This window comes from Pan troglodytes, chromosome 9 (genome assembly GCF_028858775.2).
Source record: "Pan troglodytes isolate AG18354 chromosome 9, NHGRI_mPanTro3-v2.0_pri, whole genome shotgun sequence".
NCBI classification, from domain to species: domain Eukaryota; kingdom Metazoa; phylum Chordata; class Mammalia; order Primates; family Hominidae; genus Pan; species Pan troglodytes.
In genome coordinates, this window is record NC_072407.2 from 110,502,859 (window position 1) to 110,525,907 (window position 23,049).

Sequence of the window (23,049 nt, forward strand, 5' to 3'; positions counted from 1 at the left end):
GAACTCGGAAGGCGGAAGTTGTAGTGAGCTAAAATCACGCCACTGCACACCAGCCTGGGCGACAGAGTGAGACTCCGTCTCGGAAAAAAAGAAAAAAAGAAAAAAAACCCACAAAAAACCAAAAATACAAAAATTAGCTGGACATGGTGGCAGATGTCTGTAATCCCAGCTACCTGGGAGGACTGAGGCAGGAGAATCGCTTGAACCCGGGAGGCGGAGGTTGTAGTGAGCTAAGATCGTGCCACTGCACTCCAGGCTGGGAAACAGAGGGAGACTCCGTCTCAAAAAAAAAAAAAAAAAAAAAAAAAAATTGCGAACCTGAGAATTTAGGGGGAAAAATGTGTTTCTATTAGAGGTCATCTAGAATAGGGGTCCCTGACCCCTGGGCCACAGACCGGTACTGGTCTGTGGTATGTTAGAAATCAGGCTGCACAGTGTGGGGTAAGGGGCGAGCATTACCGCCTGAGCTCCGCCTCCAGTCAGACCAGCCCTGGGATTAGGCGTTAGATTCTCACAGGAGCGCGAACCCTATTGTGAACTGCACATGCGAGGGATCTAGGTTGTGCTCTCCTTATGAGAATCCAACTAATGCCTGATGATCAGAGGTGGAACAGTTTCATTCCCAAACCATCCACCACCACTTTCTGTGGAAAAGTTCTTTTCCACGAAGTGGGTCCCTGGTGCCAAAAAGGTTGGGGACTGCTGATCTAGAATGGTAGAACCCCTCAGATGCCCATAATGAGCTGATCTGGTAGTTCTGCAAAAAAGGCACTCAAAAGTTTGATTGTATAAATAATAAATGGCTTAAAAAAAACCTATTGCTAGTTTTTCAATGAAAGGATTTAGGAGAATGATATAGAACTAAATTTGTTTTCCTTTATTATTGTTTGATTTATTTATTTATTTATTTTGAGGCGGAGTCTCCCTCTGTGGCCCAGGCTGGAGTGCAGTGGCGCGATCTGGGCTCTGCACCGTCCACCTCCCTGGCTCAAGCAATTCCCCTGCCTCAGCCTCCTGAGTAGCTGGGATTACAGGCGCACGCCACCATGCCTGGCTAATTTTTTTGTATTTTTAGTAGAGATGGGGTTCCACCCTATTGGCCAGACAGGTCTTGAACTCCTGACCTCAGGCAATCCTCCTGCCTCAGCCCCCCAAAGTGCTGGGATTACAGGCATGAGCCACCTCGCCCAGCTATTATTATTATCTTTGTTTACTAACAAATGTTTATCTTGATTTCATAAAATCTAATCACTGCCCTACTTTCAAGCTTTTGTCTTCATAACCTTGCAAACATTATCCACCCCACGCCTTCACTTTCTTGTGCCAAAACTCCATTTGCGTTTCCTCTGTCAAACTGGCTCTGTCACTCATGACTCCACTTTAGCTCATCCTGCACTCATCCACTTCCCTTTCCAGTCTTTATTTTCAGCTCACTCTGCTACCCAGTCCTTGCCTCTTGAATCCCTCTCCCCTACCTCAAAATTTCCCTTTCTATTTGACCTTCACCACTACGTTTCGTCTCATCTTTCATGCCTAAGACCACATGTCGATCCTTTCCAAAGCTCCAACTTCTTAATTTCTCCATAACAGGTCTGTCTGATTCCACGGCGCTGGTTCTCTTAACCCCTACATTCCTTACGACCTTGTGTTTTCACTCCTGCTTGTTTTCTTTCTCAAGGTCTAAGTCAGTTATTTCCTACAGAAACCTGCCCAAATTTCATTGACCTATGGTTTTCAGTTCTATGAGCAAGCCACAATTGACTACTCACAAAGGAGATTTATTAATACGGAAGGAGTGCTCCCATGATAACTTATTGGTGACTGAATATGATTTAGCATACTAATATAAAATTCGGAAGTAAACAAATGTTAAAAGCAAAACACAACTATAATGGGATACTGATTAGAGGTAATAAAACCTCAAACTAATCATTTGAGAAATCAGATCAGTTAAAGTTAATTCTTTTTACCCTACATCAAAGTGTTCCCTTTTGTCTGTCCAACTCAGAGGTTACCCTACATCAATAATTGTTAGTATTAGTGATAATAACAATTAGTTACAGATCTTATAAGTCCTTTCTTCTCAAATCTGCAATTTTGGTAGTTGGTGCAAAGTAGATATATCTGCTTAAGAGAACAGTAGGCATAATTCTCTCTCGACCATTTAACACCAAACAATCTTTTCTCTATGTATGTAGACCAGTACATTTCTTGTGGCCCCCAGGATCACATTCCTTTGTAATGATAATATACAGTGAAATGAAAAGTACATGAACAGAGGGGTCACGTGAAGAGATGACCCTCTCTAGATTGGGAAGAATCACTACCCTCTAGAGACCCTGAGTATAATTTCCTCTGGTTTTATTTCTGCCCAGACCCTCTACTTCAAGACCTATCCTACTCAACGTGTTCAGGATGCTTTCAACACACAGAGATGTAAATTATATACCTCGCAAGAGAAAATACCGAGGTTTCATTTACACTCAACTGTAACTCTGCAAGGGTGATGTTAGTGATTTAAAAAAAAAAAAAAAAAAGGAACTGTTAGTCAATAGTAGGTATCAGACCTAAAGATTGAAAATTATCACTACCCTATAGACTTCTAATTTTTATTTAAGCTATGTGTGAGATATTATTATTATTGTTGTTAGCAGCAGCAACTAAACATTGATTATTCTAGGCAATGTGTTAAGGGCTTTATGTGGGTTACTTTAGTTCATTTAGTTTTAACTACCCTGTGGAGTTGGTACTCTTATTATCCCTACTTTGAGAAAACTGAGGTTTCAAGAGGTCAGGTCATTTGCGTTTGGTCACACTGGTGGAGGGAGGAGTTTCATTTCCAGTTTGTCAGATTCCAGAGCCAATGCTGAAATACCTCATTCTACTCATGATCAAGTTTTGCAGCTCTTGGCTTATTAGTGCATTAAATCCTTGTAGCAGGCATTCTCTGAAGCCAAACACAGGTCATAGAGCTTCTGGGAAGCACCTGAAGTTTCTTGTGACCTAGAAGAGAAGTAAATCTCTCCAGGACCCAGAGCAGACACTGACTGATCCTCATTAGGGCTCAGTTTTGGACTCAGAAGCCCCTCAAAATAATGCTCCATGCTTTGGAGTTGCCATAAAAGGTGAAGCCTATTTCCCAGCCCTGGCCTAGAGGATAAGGAGGTTCAAACACCTTTTTTGCAGCACAATTGTGTCAAAATCCTTTCCAATTTTTTTTTTTTTTTTTAAGAGACAGGGACTTGCTCCATCACCCAGGCTGGAGTGCAGTGGTGCAATCACAGCTCACTGTAACCCCGAACTCCTGGCTCAAGCAATCCTCCCACCTCAGCCTCTTGAGTAACTGGGGATATAGATGTGTGCCACCATGCCTAATTTTTTAATTTTTTGTAGAAATGGGGTTGCTATGTTGCCCAGGCTGGTCTCAAACTCCTGGGTGCAAGCAACCCTTTCACCTTGGCATCCTAAAGTGCTGGGATTACAGGCATGAACCACCACGCCCAGCCTCCAACTTTCTTGTATTTGAACAAAATTACTCATTTATTTTTAATATACTTAAAAATATCCTCTCTTACTGAATCCTTATAACAAATTTGTGAATTAAGTAGGAATTATCATTCCCATTTTTTCAGATGAGGAAACTGTATCTCGTGCAAGTGCCTTACTGAAGTCACATGAATAATCTATATGGTGGCACTGGCTACTCATACTCATATGATCTGATCCCAAACCCTCTTCTTTCCATTATTTTTTTTTACCGTTATTTCACTAATGTACATATCTTCAGTTAGATGGTAAACTCTCTGAAGAAAGGAAACTTGTCTTAGACATTCCATGCCTTTCATTGTATATGGCATGATACTTTGCACATAGTTATGAATTGATTTATGATATACCAAGGTGGAAAACTAACTATATAAGGCTGTGTGTGGTGGCTCATGTCTGTAATCTCAGCATTTTGGGAGGCCAAGGCGGGCAGATTGCTTGAGCTCCAGAGTTCAAGACCAGCCTGGGCAACATGGTAAAGCCCTGTCTCTACCAAAAATACAAAAACTTAGCAGGCTTGATGGCACATGTCTGTGGTCTCAGCTACTTGGGAGGCTGAGGTGGGAGGATCGCTTAAGCCCTGGGGGCAGATGTTGCAGCAAGCAAAGATTGTGCCACTGCACTCCAGCCTGGGTGACAGAGTGAGACTCCATCTCAAAAAATAAAGAAAACTAATTTATAAGATTACTAGTATATATTATTACAGACATTGAGACACTGAAGATTTGTAATATTAGGATTCAGAAAAGCACTTTGGAGGCAGGACAGTATAGTGGTTAAGCACATGAGCTCTACATAGGTTCCAATCCTGGCTCTGCCCATTAATATTTACAGGACTTTGGGATTACTAGTATATATTATTACAGAAATTGAGACACTGAAGATTTGTAATATTAGGATTCAGAAAAGTATGTTGGAGGCAGGACAGTGTAGTGGTTAAGCACATGAGCTCTACATAGGTTCCAATCCTGGCTCTGCCCATTAATATTTATATGACTTTGGGCAAGTTATCTAATCTCTTTGTACCTTAGTTTCTTTCTTGGTAAAAGGAAAATAACAGCAACAATAACAATACCCATTGCCTAGGGTTGCTGTAAGAATTAGGTGAATTAATATTAATAGTTGTGATGCATTTAGAATGATGTCTAGCACTTAGTAATCCTTATTGTTGCTGCTACTATTCTTTTGTGGTTATAGAGAATTTCCTGGAAGACTCCTGTTGATGCTGGCAGCCAAATGAGGTAGAAAAGTATCCCACAGGATGAGAGGCCAGTTGCAAAATGCTGGCTTTCAGGATCTCAGTTACATGGTACATAAAATAGGCTGAAGAAAATGAGGCCTTTTACACAACTCCAATTCACTCCACTGATACTGTCTGTGATTCTGACCTGACTAGACAAACAAACCTCTGTCATAGAGTAGCCTTAGAGTACTTGAGAACTTCCTAGGGCAGCCAAACCTGTAGAACAGCTGTCAGAGCTGAAGCCTAAACTCACTGATGTTATCAAATGCCTTGGTAAAATCAACAAATTAATTTTTCAAGGTGTTCCTGAATTTGTTTCATGTCTGTTCTCCTGCACAGGTCATATCCACCAATGTAGCTGCAACTTAAAACCACTCATTCATTTCTTCTTTCAATTACTGAGTGTTCAGTTTGTGCCAGGCAGTGGGGATACATAGGCTGATATGGTTTGGCTGTGTCCCCAACCAAATCTCATCTTGAACTGTAGCTCCTATAATTCCCACGTGTTGTGGGAGGGACCCAGTGGGCGATGACTGAATCACGGGGGCAGTTTCTCCCATACTGTTCTCATGGTAGTGAATAAGTCTCATGAGATCTGATGGTTTTATAAGAGGTTTTCCCTTTAGCTCGGCTCTCATTCTCTCTTGCTTGCCACCATGTAAGATGTGAATTTCACCTTCCGCCATGATTGTGAGGCCTCCCCAGCCACATGGGACTGTGAGTCCATTAAGCCCCTTTTTCTTTAAATTTCCCAGTCTTGGGTATCTCTTTATCAGCAGCATGAAAACAAACTAATACACAGGCCCTGCCTGAGGAGCCCACACCAATCTGGACAAAAAGCCCAGTGTAAGAAGTGCCACATTGGAGGTGTGTTCCTAAGGGTACAGAGCTGGCAGTATCACTGGATAGTAGCCAGAGTTTGTTCAGAGATAAGGAGTAGTCAAGTGGCCCAGGCATGCTCCTAAACATCCTGCAATACGCAGGAGTCCAAAATGTCAATGGTGCTGAGATTGAGAGAAACCCTGGGCTAGATGATCTCTAAGTGTTTCTCTAGCTCTAAAATTTCTGTTTTCTGAAATTTCTATGTTTCTTTTGCTTCTTTTAAGCTTATGCAAATGTTTAAGTAGCAGCTTCCTTCTTTTTTAAGTGGAAGATCATCTAATAATATAGTACAACTTCCCATGAAATAGTGGAATCTGCTTGTACCATTGCTGCCTGGCTGCCAACCAAGTGATGAGAAGTTCATCACCTCAAATTTTGGGGAGAATCGCTATGGCATCCATGGTCAATTTCCAGCTCTCTGTGGGGTTGAGGGGATAGAACTTCCTTGAATAAGTAAGAGAAATCTACACGTCATGCAGAAGTCTTATTTTAGATATTACTTTAAAAATTTAGAGATAGTGCTTTCATTATTTTTTTCTTTTTCTCTCTCCTTTTTTAAATTTTTCTTTTTCTTTTCTTTTTTTTTTTTTTGAGACAGGCTATCTCTCTGTTGCCCAGGCTGTAGTACAGTGATGCAATCGTAGCTCACTGCAGCCTCCAACTCCTGGGCTCAAGTGATCCTTCCACCTCAGCTTCCTGATTAGCTGGTACTACAAGTGTGTGCCACCACACCTGTCTAATTAAAAAAAAATTTTTTTTTGTAGAGACAGGGTCTCACTATGTTGCCCAAGCTGGTCTCAAACTCCTGGCTTCAATCAATCCTCCCACCTTGGCCTCCCAAAGTGTTGAGATTATAGGCATGAACCACTCTTCCCAGCCTCTCTCTTACTTTTCATAATAGCTATTCATGGGGAGCAACAGTCACTGGGTTCCATTTCCCTTATTTGCCCAGCTCTTGCCTTTTAGACTGACATGCTCCAAGCAGTGAAATGGTTTCGTGCAAGTGGGAATCAGGACTGTCAAAGTAAGATGTCTATTAATCCCTAGACTGGATTTTCAAATCCCCAAAACTTCAAATTAGCTCCACTTCTTTCAGGCATTTGCCTTTCTTTTTACATTCCTTTTCTGCCTCAGACCCCGTGGCTCTCAAACGGCAGAGGATGGTCAGTCTGAATACTTCCCCTAGGAAAACTGAGAGTACAGAAGCATCCTGGAGCAGGGCTCTGTCCTCTCAGAGGGCAAAGCTGGATGGGGAGGTCATGCCACTTCAGTCCACTGCTTAGTTAAAGCAGAGTCTCCGCAGGTGGCGAGCAACTGGGGTCCATGTGCAAACAGCACATCAGAGCTGAGGAGCTGCTGGCATTACTGACTTCATGCTGTGGAGTTCCAGAAACCCAGGCTTTCTAATCCTGAGTCTGCTATTTACCAGGGTGACCTTGAGCATGATCTTTAACTCTTTAAACCTCACTTTCTTCATCTTTAACTTGGGGAGAATAATAGTACCTCTTTTATAGAGTTTCTCTGGGGATTAAACGAAATGATCTGTGTCAAGTGCCTGGAGGACAGTAAGTTCTCCATTAGAGTGTAGCAATTTTTAGTGCTGGTGTCATGGTTGGGGCTGAGGCATATATAGGAGAAAAATAGGGCTCAGTGTTATCATCCAGAAAGAAGTAGTGTAAAGAACCTCTGTTTCCAGTCGGGCATGGTGACTCACGCCTGTAATCCCAGCACTTTGGGAAGCTGAGGCGGGAGGATCTCTTGAGGCCAGGAGTTCAAAACCAGCCTGGCCAATATGGTGAAACCCTGTCTCTACTAAAAATATAAAAATTAGCTGGGTGTGGTGGTGCGGGCCCATAATCCCAGCTAATTGGGAGGTTAAAGCAGGGGAATCGCTGGAACTCTGGAGGCAGAGGTTGCAGTGAGCCAAGATCATACCACTGTACTCCAGCCTGGGTGACAAGAGTGAGAAACTGTCTCAAAAAAAAAGAACCTCTGTTTACATGCACTCCTTCTCACCAGAATTTTACCTCATGCTTTTTGCAAAGAGAGAGGGAGGGAGAGAGAGAGAGAGAGAGAAAGAAAAAGGGAGGACCCAGTACTAAGGCTTCGATCCACTGATAAATATACTTGCTCTCCACCTGCCCGCTTTCAAAACCTTCCTAAAGGTCCCTTCCAAAACTCTCCGTTTCTTTTATCTCCAAACCATACGAGTTACACAGGAAGACACAGGAATGTGTAGATCAAAGTTATGACCATGAAAAAGCAGAAACAGAACACTTAAGCTTCTTTATCTTGTCAGCATCCGAACATGGTGACAAATTTAAATTTTAGCCTCTGAGGAAGCATCTCGCTGGGTCAACCCTCATGCGAACTTTTTCCTGCATCTCACCTATGAGAGGCTTCCTCTTTGAGTACAAATGATAACCACACTCAGAAAGGATCTGGTGCAAACCCATCCTGGCTGGCAAACGTGGCTGTGGCTGCCTCTGGCCGCCTCCTCTGCCCAACCCCTCAGGGCTGTACAGGAGCAACACGTGGCAAAATATCAGAGATGCCACTGATGGCATAAGTGGAAACATGATGGCCTCACTCCTTCCTGGCACAGAATTCCAGTACCAAAGTCAACTGGAAGCCAAATATAATTGGGAAAATTTGAACTCTTAGGGAGAAATCCAAGCTTCTAAAATAAATTTAAAACTGAGCCAAGGGGACTACTGAAATAGGTAGCCACCCTGGGATTACATAAATTCTGAATTTCTTAGAGCAACTTGTAGTTATCTGGTTACTTACCACAGCAGCTCCCCTCACAGGCATAGGAGGTCCTGCGTGGCCGTCACATCTGTGGAAATAATTTGAAATGATTTCTTTGAAGAAGAGCCTAACTTTTACCAGGCGGAAAAATGAACAGCACATTTGCCATTAGATTTTGACACCTTGAGAAGATCTATTTCTAATTCACTGTAGAAAGATGTTTCTTCGTTAGTGCATTATTGAAAAAAATTAGAAACTGTTTCCTATGATTACTCAGAATCAATACTTTACATCTTTGTCCCTCAGGTAGCCAAGAAAAAAATTACATATTAGTGGATTTGCATTTGAGCACAACATGACACATAAAATATAATAGCTATGTTTGTTGCACTGTTTATTCTGTGTCAGGCCCGATCTTTGTGCGTGTTAATTCATTTAGATACATCATTCTCCTGAGATGGATATTATGGCTATTCCCATTTTACAGATGAGAAGATGGAGGTACAGAGAAGTCAGAATACATAGGTAGTTGCTGAGCTAGGAGTTGGGCAAAGTCTGTCTGGATCTAGAGCCCTCTTTCTTTTCTTTTTTTTTCTTCTTTTTTTGAGATGGAGTTTTGCTCTTTCTCGCCCAGGCTGGAGTGCAGTGGCATAATCTCGGCTCACTGCAAACTCCGCCTCCTGGGTTCAAGCAATTCTCCTGCCTCAGCCTCCCGAGTGGCTGGGATTACAGGCGCCTGCCACCACGCCTGGCTAATTTTTGTATTTTTAGTAGAGATGTGTTTTCATCATGTTGGCCAGGCTGGTCTCGAACTCCTGACCTCAGGTGATCCGCCTGCCTCGGCCTCCTAAAGTGCTGGGATTACAGGTGTGAGCCATGGTGCCTGGCCAGAGCCCTCTTTCTTAACCAGTAGAGCATGCTGACTTTTTTTCCTAATAGGAAACAAATTTTCTGTTTCTTTGCATTTTTATTTTAAAGAGCAATTAAGTAACGACCAGATTTAACAGTACATAATTTAAAGAAAAAAAAAAAAAGAGAGAAAAAAACCACTAGAACAACAAAGATTGCTTTAGGATGTTGACTTCTATAAAGATGCCTGACTTACTAGGAAACCATTTTGGAAGTGAACAAGTATTCTTTTACTATTTGTGTTGCTTTCTCAAATTCAATGAGAAGGTGACAAATTTAAGACCTAGGCCCAGAATTGAGATAATTTTTAATCTTTTATTTATTTATTTGAGACAGGATCTCACTCTGACACCCAGGCTGGAGTGTAGTGGTGTGATCTCAGTACACTGTGGCCTCGACCTCCTGGGCTCAGGTCATCCTCCTACCTCAGCCTCTCAAAGTGCTGTGATTACAGGCATGAGCCACTGCGTCTGGCATAATCTTTTAAATCTATAGTCTCATGCCAAGGGGTTCTCTGTCTGAATTCATGATTTAATAGACTGTCCAGGTGTGGTGGCTCCTGCCTATAATCCCAGCACTTTGGGAGGCCAAGGTGGGTGGATCACTTGAGGCCAGGAGTTCCAGACCAGCCTGACCAACATGGTGAAACCCTGTCTCTACTAAAAATACAAAATTAGCCAGGTGCAGTGGCAGGTGCCTGTAATCCTAGCTACAAAGGAGGCTGAGGCAGGAGAATTGCTTGAACCTGGGAGGCGGAGGTTGCAGTGAGCTGAGATCACACCATTGCACTCCAGCCTGGGTGAAAAGGGCAAAACTCTGTCTCAAAAAAAAAAAAAAAAAAAAAAAAAAGATTTAATAGACCATAATGACTGAGCGCTCTGTATGAAATCAGGCCCTTTCCTCCACTGACAGAACAGTAATGGGGATCAAGAGCTAAAGAAACTGGGTCTCTAGATCAGATCAATTAAAAGTGGCAAGGCACAGTTGTCCATTCAAACTTCTAGCTGCTTCATGGTTCATAAAAGTTGAACATAAAACCTGGGAGTCCAAATAATTTTATACCCTTAAGATAACCACATGTATTTTATAGCTTAGCTCAGATTTTAGCAGAAATTGAAATGAAAACTATGGATTTTTCCATATAACTCTGAAATACTGGATCTACTAATAATATCTAGGAGTTAAATACTGCTTTTATTTTTATTCTTCTTTTCCATACACATTTATTGAGCCTGTTTTCCTCCTACACTCTACATACTATGTTGAGCTCTTTGGAGGAAACAAATATGACTCTGATAGGGACCCTGTTCTCTGACAGCTTTTAGGAAACAGCAGATATGTAAAGAGCCAAAACCTAAGTCAAGACTTGATAAGGACAATGAAGAGGTATAAGTAAAATGCATAGGAAATGCATAGGGGCCAGCAAGCACTTCCTGGGACAAACAGGGAAGGCAATAGGAAGATGGCAGTGGAAGTGGTACAAGAGGCTAAAGAATAGCCTGAGCAAAAGCTTGGAGATGAGGGCACAGCAAGGGAGGCTGGGGACTGGCAAGTAATCCAATATGCCTGGAGCCAGGACTACATGCCAGACTGTGAAGGTTCTTTCCGGAATCCTGCTGGGCTACAGCCCTCATGGTGCATCCCCACAGTCCGACACTCACCAGCTCACCAGGCACCCCTTCTGATTTGGAGTGATGGCAGCAGGAGCAGGTTTCTGAGAATGGCAGGTGTGTGGGAGATGCAGCTAAAGGGCCAGAGGGTGCCTGGAGCACAGCTGGGATGCTACCACCAAGCGTGAGGGCGTGCCGCTAGTGGAAGGACACATACTTGCCTAAGGGTGCCATGGTTATGTGTGCTCCTGTGGACTTGGGTAGAAGAGTATAGGACTCAGCAGTTTTGGGGGCCCAGAGTCTCTGCACCCACTCCCAGGCCTTCCCACAAGTTAATTTATGTTTCTCATGTGAAGAGTTTCCACTTAGAGAGTGAATAAAAGCAACAGTGGTATCATGAAAACTATGCTGGTAAAAGGCCCCTGGACTTGGTCATTTCAAGGGATACTAAGTTACCTCATCTTTTGCATTTACCCACAAGTTCTATTGATGCTGTATCTGAGAGATTTCACATATATCCCCACTTCTCCATCTCCAGTCATTCTGCCTGACAGTCAACTTTCACAATTTCGCTTCTGGACTCCTCTCCATCCTTCACATCACCAATAGAAAGATATGTCTAAAATGCAAATTTGATCTTATCAACTTCCTGCCTAAAAATCTTACAATAAGGTATTATCCAAAATCTTAACATGAGGCCAGGCACAGTGGCTCACGCCTGTAATCCCAGCTGAGGTGGGCAGATCATTTGAGGTCAGGTGTTTGAGACCAGCCTGGCCAATATGGTGAAACTCTGTCTCTACTAAAAATACAAAAAATTAAGAAAATTTTTAAAAATCAAAATCTTAACATGACATAAGGCTTTTCTTTAATCTGGCAAACTTCCCTGGATAATCCAGAACCCTTTAAGTCTCATCTGTTCACATTCCACTCTTCCACAGGTACTCTAGACTTGTGAAATTAATTCCACCTCCATTAAATATTCTCTCATTTCCATACCTTTATAGATACCATTCAGAAATTCTCACTCAATAGAGTAGGATGGGGCTCAAGAATATCCTTTTCTAACTGGAACCCTGGGTGATTTCCCCCCAAGTGTTGGTGGGGCACAATTTACCCACTGAGGAGGATCTCCACCTGGATGGCCACAGGCCATTGAGATCCTACTTGTCCAAAACGGAATCTATGTCCTCCTTCCCTCGCAGTCCTTCCTATCCACCTAATCAACAACTCCTGTTGATTCAAACTCAGAAATCCCTCTCAAACCCATCCACATCTCTACATCTCCCTGCCTTTACCCTAGTTAAGACATTTATCATCTTTTGGCTTTTTTGCTGTAATAGCCTCTTAACTATCTTCTGTGTCCAAGTTTTTGTCCCAATCCAATCAATCCTTTATACTTTATTCAGAGTGATCAATATAAACTGAATCACGCCACTTCCCTGCAGTCTTCCATTTGTTCTCGGGTGAAAGTTGAAACTTTTTTCTACATTCATAAAGCCCTGTATGATCTAGTTCCTACATACTTTCCAGCCTCATAACTCCTAGATCCCTTCTGCCATAGAGAATTTTTTTTTTTTGAGACAGGGTCTTGCCTAGTTGCCCAGGCTGGAGTAGAGTGGCATGATCATGGCTCACTGCAGCCTCTACTTCCTGGGATCTAGCAATCCTCCTACCTAAGCCTCCTGAGTAGCTAGGACTACTGGTGTGCACCACCACACTGGATGGATATATATATATATATATGTGTGTGTTTTTTTTTTTTTTTTGTAGAGATGGGGTTTCACCACGTTGGCCAGGCTGGTCTTGAACTCCTGCGCTCAAGTGATCTGCCTGCCTTGACCTCCTAAAGTGTTGGGATTACAGGCGTGAGCCATCATGCTTGACCTGGGATTTTTACTTGTAACCCAATGACACAGGACTGTAATGAAACTATTAATAGATAATGATCAACCTCATCATTTGGCCAGTTTCTCTTGAAGCAAGGCTAGCCAATAAAAACTTTGTATGACCATTTAAACAAAACGAAACAAAAAACGAAAACAAGCAAAGCTTCCTTCACTCAGACCATCCTCTCTGCCGATGAAAGCCCAGCCTGCCATAGAAAATCAGATAGGCCTCTGAGCCTATGCACATTTTGTTGTTTTGCCTAGAACACTTTTCTACCATCTCTTTGCCTGGATGACTATCTCATACTTGAAGAATCACTAGAAATGTCACTTTCTCCAGGAGCCCTACCTGGACTTTGTCTAGGAGACATACCCCCTGTATGTGCTCCCGCAGCGTATGGAGTTTCCCCATCTTAGCATTGTTCTTGTGTGTTTCTCTACTTCCTTCTTGTTGTCCTCACAAGAGTACAGCCTGGGAATGCAAGGCCTGTTTTGTCCCGCAGTGCTGCACATGGTATTCTTCAGGCAGTTTTGCTGAATAAATTAATGAATGCATTCATTCTTACCCGTACCACATCTGCTCTTCCTCAGATTCTTCATGATCATCTATCTACCTAGTTTCCCCAGTCAGAGTGGAAATTTCATCTCTACTTCTTTCTCTTCCTTACCCACCACATTCGTTAGGTTCTCATGAGTCTACATTCTATTTTTTTTTTTGAGATGGAGTCTTGCTCTGTCGTTCAGGCTGGAGTGCAGTGGTGCGATCTCAGCTCACTGCAACCTCTGCCTCCCGGGTTCGAGTGATTCTCCTGCCTCAGCCTCCCAAGTATCAGGGATTACAGGCACCTGCCACCACACCTGGCTAATTTTTCTAATTTTTAGTAGAGACAGGGTTTCACCATGTTGGCCAGACTAGTCTCGAACTCCTGACCTCGTGATCCACCTGCCTCGGCTTCCCAAAGTGCTGGGATTACAGGTGTGAGCCACCTCGCCCGGCCTACATTCTAAATCTTGCACAAATCTGCCCATTTTTTTGTTTTCCTTCTTGCCTCTACCTTAGTTTAGGCCACCATTATCTCAGCAATCTCTACTTGGTCTCCCTGACCCTAATTTTGCCCCCTCAAATCTATTCTTTGCAGTACAGCTAGAGGAAAGTTTCTCAGTCTCTACACTGTTGACGTTTCTTTGTTGTGGTGATCTGTTGTGAGCATTGTAGGATGTTTAGCAGCACCCCTGGCCTCTACCCACTGGATCCCAATTGCACCCTCCCCTCTTCAGTTGTGGAAACCAAAAATGTTTTCTTTTTATTGAGATAGGGTCTTGCTCTGTTGCCCAGGCTGGAGTGCAGTGGCACAATCACAGCTCACTGAAGCTTGACCTTCTGGGCTCAAGCAATCCTCCTGCCTCAGCCTCCTAAGTAGCTAGTACTACAAGTGTGTACCACCATGCCTGGCTAATTTTTTAATGTTTTGTAGAGGTGCAGCCTGACTATGTTGACCAGGCTAATTTCAAACTCCTGGCCTCAAGTGAGCCTCCCGCCTCAGCCTCCCAAAGTGTTGAGATTACAGGTGGCCACCACATCTGACCCAAAAATGTTTTCAAATGTTGCCAAATGTCCTTTGGGTAACAAAATCACCCTTGGTTGAAAACCATTGAGGTACAGTAATCTCTCTAAAATGAAGACCCAATTATGTCACTTCTCTGTTTAAAAATCATCAGTGGATGCATGTACACACATGGAAATATGCCAAAAGGTAGTGTTTGTCCAGATGAACTGGCTTTGGGTGATTTTATCTGTCATGTGTATAAAACAAGGAGAAGAGTGGTATTATTTTAAAAGTATTAATGGCTCCCCCCTGTCTACAGGAATGAGTCCAAGCTCCTTAGTATGGCATTGCTCATATAAGGCCCCTGTGTTGTGGCCTCTGCCAACCTCTCCTGCCCCATCCCTTAACAGCCCTCACCTTGTACCGGGTCATTGAACCTCAGTGATCTAGATGAATTCCTGCCTTCTCCACTCTCTGCACCTTGGTTTATGTCATTTCTTTTGCTGAGTGCAGCGTCTGGATTCTTAATTGCCTGGCTTAGTCTTATTTGTTTTTCAAAAATTAGCTCTCCTCTTCCAGGAAGGGATCTTGATCCTCTAGTCTGAGTTAAGTGGTTCTACATGTTTTCCTGGCAGGAACATCATGTGTCACCATAGTACTCACCACCTTCTACTGTAATTGTCACTGTACCCAGCTGTTACCTATGCAGCTAGGCCACATGGCATCCCTGTGTGAATTCTAAAGGGCACTCCTTTCTCAAGACCACTTCCTGTCATTTGCTGGAAATTGCCATAAGATTTGTACAAATCCATGATGGTCATGATGCAAGTGGCACATCCTAAAGTTCTGTGGCGTGCTGCCTGCCTGACCTATGCAGCAATATGGTATTCCCTACCAGAATATAAAATCCTCCAGGCAGGGACTTTGCTTTCATTTCACTGTTTTGTTTCCAGCACTTAACATAGGGTCTGATCCAGAGTGGGACAGAAGCTTGATAAATAAATGAAAGGAAAGCTATCACCTGGCTTTTATCCCCCATGCCAAAAATTCTGACAGCCCTTACCAGGGTGGGAGGAAGCTAAGCTGCAGCAGTTCCCAAATTTGAATGAGCACCCAAATATTCTGGAGAATTAAAAATAAATAAGTAAAGCTCCCTGTGCCTTACTTCAAAAGCACCAGGTTGGAGCCTGATTATGTGTCTTCATTTAACAATTGCTGATGAGATTCTAATAATGATCGATCAGACCGGCTGGGAACCATAAGCCACCCAGGATAAAACTTAAAACCACTCCCCTTGTCTTGTTTCTCCCTCTTGCCACCACAATGCTGCCTTTTATCTGTGGACACCATACCTGGAATCACAGAAGGAGCATTTCCAAAGAAGGAGCTTGCTTTCTCTGACTTCTCCTGAAGTCTAGGTGTCTTAGATTCCCGTGTCTTCCAACTCAGACATAGGCACTCAACTAGCAACGAGCGAGAGTACACAGTGGGGCATTTGGAAGGAGGAGGGAGGCAGGTAGAGAGAAGGCGGGTAACAGAGAGAGATCAAGAGACAGAGAGAACAGGAAAAAAAAAATGATCTGCCCTTTTAATTTTCCAAAATAGAATTTGACCTTTTTACTTATGTAATCTAGAGGTTGCAGCTGGACTGTCTGAGCTGTGTACGACCTATGGGTCAGGCAAATTTGGACATGCCTGAGAGGAGCTAGGTGGATCCACCAAGGCTCTTTGCATCTGAAGGGCAATGCACATCACTTATTCATGGTAGGGAGGGCATCACTGGAATAACTGGGGGTCTGGAACAAGAAAGGAACAACTATAGATTCTGCTTGGCAGCTGAGAAGACTGCATGTATAAGCTGATGACGTACACCATTGGATGCCCTGTGGAAGGCATTTGTGAGATGACGAAGTTACTGAAATTCTATGTTAGGGGCTGAGCACATGTTACATGCACTAGATACCCTAGAACAAGATCCGTGCAAACATGACTTGCAGGAAGATGTTGAGGGAAAGCTACATGTATATATGTATACTTTTCTTGGATTTATTGGCTAGGAATGTATACATTAAAACATGAATGGAAAATATTTTTCTTTTTTCCTGGGGTTGGGATGGAGTCAATCATTTACAAATAGGATTAAAATCATAACGGGACAGTTTGGGAAGTGTATATGTTTGAGAAGAGGAGCAAATCATATTTGAGGCAGAAGTGGTAAATCTTTTTGCTTTTTTTTTTTTTTTGAAACAGGGTTTCACTCTGTCACCCAGGCTGGAGTGCAGCGGCTCACTGTACCCTCCACCTCCCAGGCTCAAGTGATCCTCCTACCTCACCCTCCCAAGTTGCTGGGACTACAGGCTCGCACCACCATGCCCAGATAATTTATCTTTTTGGTAGAGATGGGGTTTCACCATGTTGCTCAAGCTGGCCTCAAAATTCCTGGGCTCAAGTGATCCTTCTGCCTTGCCCTCCCAAAGTGCCGGGATTACAGGCGTGAGCCGTCATGACTGGCCTTTCTTTTTGGATTTTTACAAATTCATCAAGTCGCTGCGTTCCCATGGCTTTTTATCTCTGATATTAGGAAATCAGAGCTTGAAGATACCATATACTTTTATTGGCTGGGCCTTAAAGGGAACAAGTGAATCTGGTGAAATGATGAAGTCCATGTTCTTCTGGGGAGGGTTACCTATTATCCAGTGCATTTCTCAGTTAGAACCAAAGCTTAAAAGAGAGAAAAAAAGTTTCTGATAAGCACGTTTTAAAGTGCTGATCAGAATTCTTTCGCCTTGTATTGATTCTTTTTCTCTGATTTGCAAAAGATCCTCTAAATTGCTTTACTGATTTGTTTTCCAGAACACTGAGTGTGACAGTCAAGCCCTTGATGGCTTCAGCAAGTAGAAACCTGACTGTTGCCTGCAGAGGATGACTATGTGTCCCTGGGCCATTAGTCAGTCCCTCCCAGGGTGCTCGTAGGTAAGGAGGAGGTCCTGAATCACAGTCCATTTTGCAGATTGATTTTCTATTTCAGATCAACACTGCCAAAGAAAGTTAGGTTCTACCTGAGATTATAGAGCCCTTCAGAATGTATGACCTGATTTATATCACCTGTCATAATACAATGCCCCCTTTAATAAACACTTCTTTTCCCACATATAGGATTCATATCCAAATATTTAGGTCACATTCAAATTTAAAAATAAAAATGACATGCTTTTATATTTCATCTTCTGAAACCTCTTAGGAGCAAAACCCAGTGCCTTTAATTATATTCTGCACCAGCAGAATTAATAAATACTTGTCAATATCAATAATAACAAGATAAATGTTAAATATTCCCATTTATGTTTTGAAAGTAAAACGTATTTGAAAATGACAAGTTCTGAAAACTGCTAAACACACATAAATATATTTAAATGATGAAATTTATTTTATTTCTGCATGTTGTGTCTATGTTTCAATTCTTCCTGTTAAAAGAGAGCTGCAAGTATTTTGATATCTAAGAAGGACATTTGCTAAACAGAATGTTGCAAGAGTTTTAATTTTTTCCAGTTTGGTCTATAACCGAAAAACATGATACCCAGAATGAAGATTATAGATCTATATCTTCTTTGATCCACCTTTGCAATAATTTGCAATAGGAGCTTGGAAATAACTTGCCCATAGAATTAACAGGTTCCTCAACTTTTCCCAGTTTACTGATATTAGATGGTTCAGCTATACAACATTCTGCCTTAAAGAAAATCACCTAAGTTACAAATGATATCACAAATCCTAGCTATACCACGCAGTGGAAATATTTTTTTCTCCCTCAAATAAATATTTACTGGGCAAGAAACACTTCTCAATTTTAAATCCCCCAAATGTGAGAATCACTAGTGTCTCAAAAAATTTTACAAAGAAAAACGACTCACCTATTTGAAGAGTATTTCCTTGCTAGTGACTCTGGTAGCTACAGTCACATAAATCTACATTGTGGTCTGCTCTTTCTTTCATCAGACAAAAACAGCCTCGGGTGAAAGCTGGAAGTGAAAAACCCTCCATTCACCCAAGAGGGGAGGACAGTGGTCTGCTAAATCCAGCAGCCTCATCACACAACCCACCAGCTGCTTGCTGCCTCTTGTTTCTCAGCGACAGTGACCTCCAACAGCTTTTATTTAGTGCTGCAATACACCGTGTGGTTTGACGGCACGCGGAACATATCACGTGCCAAGCCAACACCTTAAGAGGGTGGGAAGCTTTGAAACCAGGAAGACATGCCGAAAATATTTAGCAGTCAGCTCAATTGCACTTAAGCATAGCCTTGCTTGTTTTTCACAAAGTAATCCAACAACGTAATGAGTCAAGTGAACTGATTTGCACAGTTCTAAACTGGGAACCATCTGGAACTAAGTTTCCACTGCTCCTAAAGCTTCTCCTCCCTCACCTTATACATTCTGAGCAAACACATGGGAACAGCCTTCAGTATTTCTAGTAACAGTAATTACATTTCCTCCCTCTGTTTTAGAATTCTATTTTTCTCTAGTCTCTTTGTTCATCTCACATTTTCTCTCATCTAGTCGTTATACCCCAACTCTCCTTATGACCAGGACGTGACCAGGACACATACTCTGCAAAGAAGGAGTAGTTTTTATTTAAATATATCTTCCTGGACAGGGCATAGGCCAGACTCTTGGAGCAGTGGAAAAACTGGCAATCATTATTTCCCAATATTTAACCCATCACTCACCAAATGCACCACCAATGCACTCTGCAGCTCGTTAGAAGTTGGATTTCAGGTGAGCCACATTTCATGGTTTCCTAAGAACTTTGTCACTATGCAAGTTAAGTCCCATTTCCTTTGTTCTTAATACCAATTGAATTGAAATTCTAAGAACAAACATTAAACATTTTGAACACAAAACAGGCTGCTGGTCTCTGATATCGGATAACAAATGGGCCGTAACATGACCTGAGTTTAACTCACCCTTTCTGTCCCAGTGATGGAAGCTTTGAAGTCTCCTTTCCAGATTTCCTGAATGAGAACAGGGAAGCAAATGACGATCTGAAGCTCATCCGGGAAGAAAAAGGTGTCGGCTTTTTTTGATTAGTTACATTTTTAGATCTTGATGTAGGTAATTCTATCGGATCTAGAAAAAAAAAATTGTAAAAATTTTGCATCAATTACTTCCAAGTAAATATACTTGAAAGAATGAAGCCTTTGCTCTTGTGTCACTTTCTCCCTCTTATGCAGACTAGAAACAGGGCAGGCAACCTCACATGAAGACCTCAGGGATTAAGGCAGTCAGAGCAACCTCTCTCCTGCGCCTCTGATGGTTCTGCTGCATAGAGAAAACTCAAATTAGTAGGGAATCTTTCCATGTGTACTGTGAATCAGAGCTCCGTAGAGTGTTCCTCCTCTCACCCAAGCTAGGAAATCAGGGACCCCATTCAATTCTCATGTTGCTTAACCATGCTGTCCTTCAGAAGTTTTTATTTCAGTACCTTAAAACCATGGTGATAGATACATACTACATAACTTCTTATACTGAAGAAAGTAAAGGAAAAGGAAATTAAGCCATTTAGATTTTTCTTCATTCCTTTCCAAAATCTATCTCTGTGGATATGTATTTGCTACATACATGGTTTATATATGTGTTTGCATGTAACATATACAGGGTGAGCATCCTAAACCCGAAAAACTTGAAATCCAAAATTTCCCCAAAATCCAAAAAAATTTGAGCACCAACATGGTGCTTAAAGAAAGTGCTCATTGAAGCCTTTCAGATTTGGGATTTTTGGATTTGGGATGCTCAACTTTTCAGCTTATATAATGCAAATATTTCAGGATCTAAAAAGATCTGAAATTGGAAATGCTTCTAGTCCCAAACATGTCAGATAACGGATATTCAACCTGTTTATGTATAATATATATGTATAGATAATATATGGGTATTAAAAATTCAAAGGCAACATCAACATATACAAAATCCATAATATTGGCCAGGCACGGTGGCTCACGCCTGTAATCCCAGTACTTTGGGAGGCTGAGGTGGGCGGTGCATCACCTGAGATCAAGAGTTCGAGACCAGCCTGGCCAACATGGAGAAACCCCGTCTCTACTAAAAATACAAAAAAATTAGCCAGGTGTGGTGGCGCACGCCTGTAATCCCAGCTACTCAGGAGGCTGAGGCAGGAGAATCGCTTGAACCCAGGAGGTAGAGGTTGCAATGACCTGAGATCATGCCACTACACTCCAGCCTGTGTGACAGAGTGAGACTCCATCTCAAAATAAATAAATAAATAAAAGTAAACAAAATCCATAATATTATAATGATTTTGGACATGCTGACTTTATAAATATTAGGGGAATTTAGGACAAGGGAAAAGTCATCAGGGTATGTATGGGGGTGATCTAAAAAATCTGAACTGTGAGTCTTTTTACATAGATATGTTTATTATGAGAGTTGCAAATATTATCAACATAGAAGTTTAGAAGTATTTTTACATGTTTCATGATGTTACTAATGTTAGTAACATGCAAAAATGCAGTCAATGTGACTCTGCGTCAGTAAAAAGATATTTTATTTTAGTATTTTATAGTTTCTAGTGCACTTTGGTTATCTTTGCAATAGTCCTGTGAAAGCAAGTTTTAGTATCCTTTTAATCTATATAGAAGGCATTTATTAGAAGTCATTCATGGAGTTTACCAAAGTTCCAGAAGTGTGGCAGCTCCTCCACCACCTTCCCTCCCTTCTCCTCTGATCTCTGATTCTCCCTTCCTCCACCCCTCCCCTTTTTCTTCCTCCCCCTGCATCATAGTCATCCCATTTATTTAAGTGCTTACCCTGTTCCAGCTTAATATTCTATTATTTTTTTTTTATTTGAGGTGCAGTCTTACGCTGTCGCCCAGGCTGGAGTGCAGTGGCATGATCTCAGCTCACTGCAACCTCTGCCTCCCAGGCTCAAATGATCCTCCTGCCTCAGCCTCCAGAGTAGCTGGGGCTACAGGTGGGCACCACTATGTCCAGCTAATCTTTGTATTTTTCTGCAGAGATGAGGTTTCGCCATGTTGCCCAGGCTCGTCTCAAACTCCTGAGCTCAAGTGATCCTCCTGCCTCTGCCTCCCAAAGTGCTGGGATTGCAAGTGTGAGCCACCCCCGACCCCCTGCCCAGCTTAATACATTATAAACATAATTTTACTTAATTCTCGTAACCACCTTATGAGGTGTAGGTATCATTGCATTCATTTAAAGATGAAGCAACTGAGGTTTACAGAGAATAAATGACTTGGACAGACTCGCATGAATAGAGACAGAGTAGAGATTTGAATCCAGGCCTCTGTTGACATCAGTGTCTATATTCCTACCCACTATGCTATCTTGCCTGATTCAAAAAAACCCAAAAAACAAAAAAAACCCCAAGACATTATTACAGTAAAATTTCAGTTCACTTTTTTTTTAGTGTATATTGTATTATAAACTTTTGTGGCTTATAACTTTAAAATAGTTCTAAACATGGATTGGTTACATTGGAGATCCACTGGGCCATTATCTACAATACTATGCCACAGAAACAAAGAAATCAACTTTAAATCTAAAATCTTTTTCTTACCATTTTTTGCCATCTCCTTCCTTAGCCTGTATGTAAGTGGTTGTTTTAACATTTGGCTAACATCTGTTTCATTGCAAAACTTTTTTCTTTGAATTTCTTCAAACCATTCACCAGTCACTCCCTGAAGCCATCTGATATCCCTCTTTGTCTTCTGAAGTTTGCTGAAATAAAATAAAACATTAATGTGGTCTTTATTTATTTTCTTAATATCAAGCTCATCCTTAAATCAATGTACTTTTTTTTTGAGATGGGGGTCTCATTCTGTCACCAGGCTGGAGTGCAGTGGCACAACCTCGTCTCACTGCAACCTTCACCTCCTGGGCTCAAGCGATCCTCCCACCTCAGCTTCCCAAGTAGCTGAGACCACAGACGCATACCACCACACCCAGCAAATTTTCTTCTATTTTTAGTAGAGATGGGGTTTCACCATGTTGCCCAGGCTGGTCTCGAACTCCTGAGCTCAAGCGATCTGCATGCCTCAGCCTCCCAAAGTGCTGGGATTACAGGAGTGAGCCACCTGGCCCAGCCTCAATGCACTCTTTAAATTCATTCACATCTAAGGCCAATCCATGTGATGGGCTAAACTTGACTTAATGGAGGAGCAGCATAATCTGTAAGTCTAGAAAAAAAATGGCTCTAATCAGAATTTCCCTTTCAACAATGCATGTATTTTAGGTGTATTCTTTTTTTTTTTTCTTTTTTAGTATTCTTGTAAATATGATGGCAAACTAAAAGTTTTTGCCAGTAGTTAAAATAATCATCAGGCTGATGAGGACAACCTGGATTAAGCAATGTGCTAAAACCTGACCTAATAATGCAATTGAATGATAGATGTTCTAATGACACGCAGAAACTAGAATATTCTCGTTCTGATTACTCATTCATTCACTTGTTAATTCATTAAATGTTTGTTGAACAATGTTAATCAATTTAGTGTTTATGAGGGCCCAGGTAGGCAATGGATTCAACAGTGAATGTAACAAATAGGATACTTGCTTGTCCATCCAGTGGTCAAAGATAAAAGCTAACATGCAGAAAAGAAATTATTGAATGTAACAATCTTATTAATATTTTTTTGAGAC

General features: G+C 41.8%; 1 protein-coding gene and 1 long non-coding RNA gene across 6 annotated transcripts in view; one reads left to right on the forward strand and one right to left on the reverse strand.

Annotated features, from left to right (window-relative positions):
- The window catches only part of LOC107967208 (uncharacterized), a 41,315-nt gene extending 22,042 nt beyond the window's left edge, over positions 1-19,273 (forward strand). The window contains exons 4-5 of the long non-coding RNA XR_008538144.2: positions 17,231-17,350; positions 18,374-19,273. This is a non-coding gene — a long non-coding RNA (uncharacterized LOC107967208). The remainder of the gene's footprint in view (positions 1-17,230; positions 17,351-18,373) is intronic.
- Positions 1-23,049, reverse strand: part of EXPH5 (exophilin 5) — an 88,260-nt gene that overhangs the window by 14,273 nt on the left and 50,938 nt on the right. For 3 of the 5 annotated variants that reach the window (XM_001141449.7, XM_054662680.2, XM_063783396.1), the window contains exons 2-4: positions 21,968-22,128; positions 19,341-19,503; positions 8,462-8,510 (exon numbers count right to left, since the gene is read on the reverse strand). In XM_001141449.7, coding sequence (XP_001141449.4) covers positions 8,462-8,510; positions 19,341-19,503; positions 21,968-22,128 — 373 coding nt within the window. Of the gene's footprint in view, positions 1-8,461; positions 8,511-18,288; positions 18,504-19,340; positions 19,504-21,967; positions 22,129-23,049 lie in introns of those variants that run through there. The other 2 variants (XM_009424119.5, XM_009424121.5) reach the window with 2 other exon arrangements.